This window comes from Ctenocephalides felis, unplaced genomic scaffold (genome assembly GCF_003426905.1).
Source record: "Ctenocephalides felis isolate EL2017-DRISC unplaced genomic scaffold, ASM342690v1 CF-g0.4_SCAFFOLD_01856, whole genome shotgun sequence".
Taxonomy (NCBI): Eukaryota; Metazoa; Arthropoda; class Insecta; order Siphonaptera; family Pulicidae; genus Ctenocephalides; species Ctenocephalides felis.
In genome coordinates, this window is record NW_020538010.1 from 1 (window position 1) to 8,837 (window position 8,837).

The window sequence follows — 8,837 nt, forward strand, 5'->3', positions numbered from 1 at the left end:
TTTATATTTATTGCAAAAGCAGAAAAGTGCTAAATATTATTACACTTAAAACATATAAATATCTTCGGGCTCTATAAATAAATTTGGTCTCATTTCCTGGCTTTTGTATACAATTTTTGCGAAAAATATAATTGCTCATGTTGCGAATTCAATGTAATCGAAGAATAGATGATGTAATAATGGGATAGGACTTTAAAAATTAATTACAAATGATTGCACAACCTTCAAAAATAGACGAATGAAATAGAAAATTGGTTTTAAAAATTTAGTTTATAATTTAGGTTTAAACATTAGACTCAATGATGAAAATATCAATTTTTTCATGAAGAATTGCCAATGATATAGCCAAAAAGCCAACTATTGTAAATAAATCAACTCTCAATGAATAAAAATAAACTGGATAAAATTAATACCAGCTTTTGTAATAATTTTGACATAATTTCCATTTTTCTATAACCTAATCCAGGTACTATTTTTGGATCAATTTAGTAATTACCAACCTTGGCCTGTAGTTGTACCATATATAAAGTAATTGGTAGAAAGTCTTTTTACTGCGGCAGTAATTACTAGAAAGTAACAACGGCATATAATAGGAGAAAGAGACAATTTAAATTAGACGCTTTTTTTGTTGACATATTTTTTTCAAAGATTACGATTTACCTTGCTAGACCTTGCCGGAGGAAGTTGGAAATTAATTTATGAAAAAATACTAACGAATGATTAATAATTATTTAACATACTTGTTTATTTATCTAAAATAATTTGTATGGTTATTAGTATAATATTGATTGAGCTTTGATTTATTCTGCAATCGTTCAATATAAATCAATTCAAGAAATCTTTCGCAATCTATTCTCTATTTTAATGCTCTGTTCGAAAATTGAAATAGAGTCATAAATTGCCAATTGTGCAATTTGTTGACGGTTGACAATAATTGATGGTGTCTTCGAACTTTCTCTAATGACAATATGTATGAAACAAATCGAAATGAATAAATGTAGTATATATTACTAGCTTCCAAATGAGAAGTTTATGTTTTCATAAAAAATCCGATTCGCTAATTTTATGTTTTCTCGATGTTTCAAGCCATTCTGAAACCAAATTTGAAAATAAAAAATTCGACGATTTTTATGATTTGTTTTGTCAGTAGATACCATAGTCTTCTAGATCATACTAAATATCACAGCCCTACGACAACTCGTTTAGCTTTAAAAATTCGTCAAAGTTTGCAAAAAATTAATATAGTTTTTTAGCATTTGTCAAAATTAGACCTATTATCGACGTTTGATCAAAAACGCCTGAATCGATTTCAGAAATTTAAAAGCCATTTAATGTATCTAGATGAGGACTATCGTTTCTCAGTTTTGTGCAACGATATGCCAAGCCGTTTCTTTGTAATTTAAACTTTTCGTCCACATTTAAACTCATACTACCAAATCGATTTAAGTGGGAATGATACTGATTAGTTTTAAGTGAAAATCTACCGAGTCGTTTTTTGTAATTAACTGTTGAAAAAAAACTCAAAATTTTCTTTAAACATTGACAACTGTCTATCCACAATTTTGTTTTCCTAAAATTTACAACATAAATTCTAACATTTCGAATATGAACTAAAATTTTTAATATTGCTTATAACCTAAAGCTGAATATAAATACATGAGGTGAGGCAACAAAATTTAAAATCGGTTCAGTAGTTTAAGAGTTCATTGGGGACATACATCGTAATAAAGTTAGAGTAAAATCACAAGCTATTTGGTCTGGAAACACTTTCAGCATATTAAAGTCTGATAGCAATGTCTATTATTCAGATTATTCTCATCTCATCTGTAGTTTGTTTGTCATTTGGCCAATTATATACATATATATATATATATATATATATATATATTATGATAGAATGACAATCGTGCATTTGGCCCAGATTCAAATTGTTCTCTAATAGAACGCAGATGATAATGCTTTTATTGTCAGAGGACCATTCAAGCGAAAATCCTCCTCAAAATGCGATAAACCGTGAAAATACAAACAAATGTGGATCTAAATAGTTAATTTGTGTGGAATGAACTTAATTTTTTAACTAGTTGGTATTGGTATTTTGCCTTGAGGCAAGTTACATGGATTTTCCGATAAGTGTAAATAATTGACTTAATCAATAAAAAATAAATTAATTTATGAGTGGATTTATTACACATAATTGAAAACGAACGAACACGTTAACTCGGAGTATTTTCTAGAAGCAACTTTTAAAAAATCAGCAATGTTTATATTTGAACCAGTTTCCGTAGAACTTTAATGTTTTAGTATGTTCTTTAAGACCAAGTACTCTATCGTTATACCAAGTAAATCGTCTAATTGTAATTTTAACAAACGTCAAAAAAACTACTCATTTTCTCAAACTTTGATGAATTTTCGAAATTAAACTACTTGTATAAACGGCCGTAATATTTCAGTAAGTTCTATAAGACCATGATATATATCGCCAAAAAAGTTACATAGAAATCGGCTTAAATTGTTTTTTCAACAGTTAGTTACAAGAAAACGGCTCGGTAGATTTTCACCTAAAACTAATCAGTATCATTCCCAACTAATATCTATCGAACAGTTTTTGATTTTTTAAAATCGATTCGGTAGTTTGAGCTTAAATGTGGATGAAAAGTTTAACACTTTTTTTCAAATTACAAAGAAACATCTCGGCCGATCGTCACACAAAACTGACAAACGATAGCCTCATTGAGATACATCAAATGGCTTTTGAATTTCTGAAATCGGTTCAGGCGTTTTTGAGCAAACTTCGATGAAAGATCTAATTTTGACAAATGCCAAAAAACGATATTAATTCTTGCATACTTTGAAGAATTTTTAAAATTAAACGACTTGTCGTAGGCCGTAATAATTTAGTATGATCTACAAGACTATGGTATCTATCGCCAGAAAAAAATCATAAAAATCGTCGATTTTTTTTTAAACTTTATTACAAGAAAACGGCCCGGCCGATCTCTACCAAAAACTAATCATGTCGATTCCCAACTAATATCTTTCGAGCGGTTTTTGAAATTTCAAAATCGATTCAGAATTGCGGGCTAAAACGTGAAGAAAAAAAATTTCACTTTTCTGCAATTTACAAAGAAACGGCCCGGCCGATCGTCGCACAAAACTCAGAAACGATAGTCCTCGTGGAGATACATCGAATGGCTTTTAAATTTTTGAAATCGGTTTAGCCGTTTCTGAGAAATCGTCGATTTACGGCGAAAAATCTGTTCACACACACACACACACACACACATACACACACACACATACTTTTTCCAAATTTGGTCTCATTCAGAATGGCTTGAAACGTCGAGAAAACATAAAATTAGCGAATCGGATTTTTTTATGAAAACATAAACTTCTCCTTCGGGAAGTTAAAAAAAAACTCCACATAATGAACTCTGCAGTCTCTCTTAAGCAAATTATAGAAATCATGATAAAATTGATCTATCTAAAATAGTAAGTAGAAATTAGATTCATCAAAATCAAATTTGGCGAAACAAATTTCCCAAATAACCTCTGAATTCTTCAAAATCTAGAAATATTTCCTGAATGCAAAACTAGATGCATCATTCATACAAAACTGTATTCATATTTATAAAAATCAATGTTGAAAAATAAAATCTTAGTTGACCAATCAGATCAATTAGTCAAAATCTAATATTTTAGTGAAATCAATTGAATCTACTAAGAACTAAGTCTTTATTGCATAACTAGATGCATCATCTAAATAAGTCTTCAGAAATCAGATCAATGATCTCTTCTAACAAATTTTGGAGTCAAAATTTTAAAATATTTCTCAACCCAGAAACTAGATGCACAAGTGCCAAATACATTCAATGATGTTACATAATAATTTGTTAATCGATTTACTAACCTCTTAAGTCCTGGTTTTCCCTGTCCCTGCAGCAACTTCTTCCCAGCATTATGAGCCAGTGGCGTACTGGTATCACTCGCCGAAGGGCTGGTTGCAGGGCCCCCTGCAGCACTACCAGACTCCTCATCACCAGTACTGACACCACTATCATTAAAATACTTATTCGACATCGAACTATCGTTATTGGACATATTTATCTTCTGAAAATCAGTAGCGTTCGTTGGAATCCTTTGTTTGTTCGATTCGTTTGAGATAAATTGTCGATTTATTTCGTTTTTCGTAGACAGAGCCGGTTGGTGTTTTATGACGCCAGAAATTTGCATGTAGGGCGATTTTTCTGATGTGTTATTATTGTTTGTGGTGAATTGTTGGTGGATTGGATATGCTTGGGTTTTGGTGTAAGTTGTTTTCTCGAAAGGTACCTGGAAAAATATTTAATTTTAGATGATGTCTGGATATTACCAATTAGTGCAGTAAACGGAGAGGAAAAAAGGGTATAACCTCTGAGTTTTTTTTACTGTGCTCCAATTTGCATGAAATTTTGGAATTAGGTTCATCTTACCCTCAAGTTCAAAAGTGAAAACAATTCGAGTTCCGGCGCTTCTCAATTGTGTAATTACTTTTTTTCAAAATAACGTCGGAAATCGATAGAACTAATTATAAGCAAAAAATGTCTCTTATAGTTTTTCAAAAAAAAACTAATACTTTTCAAGTTACTGGCCACTAAAAATTAACATATTTTTAGCCTTTTCTTCGTTTTTTGCAAATATCTCCTAAAATATACATTTTAACAAAAATCATATATGAACAAAATAATGTCAATAAAAATTTAACTAGTGGTGTATGTCATCCCGTACCAAAAAAATTTTTTTTTTAAAAGATTAACATTTTTGAAAAAAATTTACTCTGAAAAAATTCGATTTTTGAGAAACTATAAATTTTTAACATGAATTTAATTTTTTTTTTGAAAAAAAAAGACTTTTTGAAGGAAAATTTTTTGAAATATTTTGTAAATTCTGAACTTTTTTTTCAAAAATATCGAAGCGCGTAAGCGCCGCGTCGCCGTCTAAAGGATAAACATGGTACGGAACTCATAGGAATGTAAACAAATTTATACTTATTGTTAAAAACTCTAAAAAATATCTGATAATTTGATGTGCATATGTTTAATGATCATTTTTGACCGCCAAATGGTATTTTTTTACTTTTTTCACTAGATCTTCGAAACCGCTAGACTTGCCTGCATGAAAATGTGATCAGTTCTTCATCTTATTGTCAATACAAGTAAAATGTTTTTTGAATTATTCAAATCGGACGCTCCGTTCTCTTAAAAATTGAGTTAACGTTTTGCCCCATATCTTCGGAACGGCTAGACCTGCCTTTGCCAAAAACTAATCAGCTCGTCTCCTTATCAATACAAATCGTATAGTTTTTTGAATTATTCAAATCGCTTCATCCGTGTTGCCAAAATCGTTGACGAAAATTTGTATCCGAACACACACATATACACGCACACACCTACACGCACACACATACACACACATACATTCATTTTTTCTAACAATAAGGTATGCCAGAATGTTCAGAAGGTTTTGAAACGTAAAGATATATAAAAAAAATTATTTTCGATTTTTTGCGATTACTATAACTTGCCCTACGGGAAGTAAAAAAACATTCGATCCCTGTTAATAGGGAGATGTGCTGATTAGTTTTTGGCAAAGACAGGCCCCGCCATTTCGAAGATACAAGGCTAAATGTGCAAAAATGGCACTTTTGAGTGAACTAAGCGTCCGATTTGAATGATCTAAAAAAAAATTTCTGCTTGTATTGACAAAACAATTTCTTTTGAGGATAAAAAATTCTTACATCATTTTTTTTTATTTTCCATAAAATATTTTTGTAATTTTGGATTAAAAATTCAAAAAAATACCTAGACTAAGCACAGTCTAAGCGCCCCTCTGGTACAAATGTTTACCCGAGTGCGTTTAGACTGTAACTATACGAGAGCACTTTTGCAATTTTGTGTAAATTTGGCAACTATTTGTTTTTAAATTGAATTCGAAATGAAATGACGATTGTTAATGTTCTGGAGATAAGTTGATTTATGATTTACATTTGATTTGCTCAGATATAACAAGATAGCAAAAATAATGAAAGTTACAGTATTTGCAATAGTATATTCGAAAACGTTTAACATTTCTCGAATATTTCATTACGGTACGGGAAGTTCCAGCAATTTGCCTCAACGCACGATGCCATACACCACTAGTTTAATAACTTCCCAAGAGAGTGGTGGCGGAACCCAAATTGTTTTCACTTTTGAACTTGAGGTTAAGATGAACCTAATTCCAAAATTTCATGCAAATTGGAGCACGGTAAAAAAATTCAGAGGTTTTACCCTTTTTTTCCTCTCCGTTTACTGCACTACAATAGGGAATGCCATACCGATGGAAAATTTCAATACCGGTATTTCAGTAATTTTTCATTTTAAAACCGGAATACCGGTAAATTACCAGTATTTTTATTATCTTAAACAAACGTAAATAAAATTGAAAGTTCTAGTACAAATATAAAAAAAATGTCTATACAACTACAACTATATTCAACTAAACAATAAAAACAATAGAATAATACAATAAGATTATTTTTTTTAAATAATAATTTAACAAAATTATATCCAATTTAATGAATTCATTATCACTATCGAGTATATTGAGTACTTTTCACCAAAAACGAACTTATGAGTAAGAAAGACCAAAAAACTCATAAAAGATCATATTACACTATTATAATAAACTGTACTGTCTGTATCCGATGTGTTAAATTAGCATAATCCCCAATATTTAAAAAAATTAATTTTTTTACACTAATTTAAGATCGGATACTTTCTCGAGATAAATAATAAGTTACTATAATTGTTGAGTATTGTTATCTAAAACAATGTGTTGGTTCTATAGTATTTTCAAATTTCGAAACGTTTTTGAAAAATAATATTTTATAATTGTAATAAGAAGCAAAAATATTTAGTAATTATCATAATTATTATGTATAAAGTAAGAAAAAAAAATACGCAGGAGTAATCTGTATGATATAAAATACTTTAGTGCAAATGTCACTTAAAAAACCGTTACGTTTTTACATATGAAACAAACATTATCTATCAGTCCAATTCTATTTATTGTAACACGATATGAAGCCCTTTGGAAAGCAATAAATATTCAGTTTAATGACGAGTTGTGAGATAATATTTGACATTTGTTTATCTTATAAAATCACTTGAAGATATAGCTGTTTATATGCGATTATGGAATTTAAAGATAAATTTGTTCCGAATTTTAGTGTATTATGTATCAAATAGCGCTTATGTAAAAGTACCGAAAGTACCGGTATTTTTGGGGTAAATATCGGTAAAAATAGCGTCGAAAAATCGAGCGGTTTACCGGTAATTCGGTATATCGGTATACCGGTATTGCATTTCCTACACTACAATGAGTATATTACTACCTGTCCACTGTTAGTCTGTTTAATCATAGTCTTTTCCAGTCGATCTCTTAAAATTTGAGGGTTACTAAAAACCATCTCCTGGACATTTTGGTCTCTGGTGGCATCTAAAACTTGGCCAGTAACAGGATGCCTCAATTCCTTATATCTGGTTTCTGTGACTTCGACAGTTCTGATAATAGGGGTCATCTTAGGTGCAGAATTCTGGGCAGATTCCAAAGAATTTGTATCTAAGTCCAATTGAAGCCTCGACTTCTGCTGATTTGACATCGTCTGGTGAACATGGTGAGGGGATGAAGATTTTCCTTCACCGGGGAGCATGTAGGATAACATGGTAATAAAAAATGTTTTAAGGTGTAAAAGTCGAGGTTAGTCCTCGAAGGATTTTTGGTGACATGCGAATCACAGGTTATTACAATTTTGACTAAGTGAGTTATGTTTTTGATTACAATTTGTTCACGATATCACACTAATGAAGCGCTGGTTTAATTTATTTTTTATGAATCACAAACACTTTTTATCACAAATGAATTTTGGACGTATTTTTGCCTTGCTTTTGACCCCTTTTAGAAATACTGGTTGCTGGTAATCTGAAATTAAAAATAATATAAATTAGTTATATTTTGGTATAATTTTTATGAAATAAAGAATATATAGATTAGAAAAATAAAAATATATAGATTATTTTATTTTAGGTTTCATGTTATTTTATAATTTATTTATCCAATTTAAATTTATATATCTTATATATAAAAATATAGCTCTCGATGAAATGATCCGCTAAAACTCGAAAACGGCTGAACCGATTTGGCCAGTCTTAGTCTTGAAAAATTTGTGCTAATCAGTAGGTTGTCGGAAATGTGAGATATTATTTCAAAATCGCGTAAAACTTTACATTTTTAATTTGAACATTTTTGCAGAATCGTATTTTGAATGAAACAGTGCACGGTGGCTAATACGTCAAATGTCACAAGTTTTTGATAGATGATGTTCAATTACGTTTAATAGGATGTTTTTCGTGAATATTATTTAATTATGATTAAATTGTAGTAGGTAGTTTTGTTCGTAGTTATATTTATACACAAAAACGTTATTAAACAGATCGCAAGTGTTACGAGAAACTCAAAATATCAACTTTTTTGTAAAGTTAATATGAAAATGCACTTTTTGGTGTTGTAGCTCTCTTTTTTGCAAATCATATTTTTCTCAAACACGTAGTTCTGAAAGATCTCATTTGTATAATTATATACTCATTGGTATTTATAAAAGATTTTCTAGGTTATATTATTTTTTATTTATGTTATTTAAATTCATAACCTAAATTTGATATCGATCGAAGGAACATTTTGTTGAATAACTTTTTCCCAGTTATAATTTCCCAGAATTTATCGAAAAATACATAGTAATATATGAAGGTCTGGGGTTAAAA

General features: G+C 30.1%; 1 protein-coding gene across 1 annotated transcript; it reads right to left on the bottom strand.

Moving 5' to 3' along the window:
* Window positions 1-3,907: 3,907 nt before the first annotated feature.
* LOC113374489 lies at window positions 3,908-7,741 on the bottom strand (the record flags this gene model as incomplete). Its single annotated transcript, XM_026614518.1, has 2 exons — window positions 7,412-7,741; window positions 3,908-4,329 (listed from the first exon to the last, which is right to left on the bottom strand). Coding segments are annotated over exons 1-2 (752 nt in total), but the record flags the coding sequence as incomplete, so codon positions are not given.
* Window positions 7,742-8,837: the final 1,096 nt, after the last annotated feature.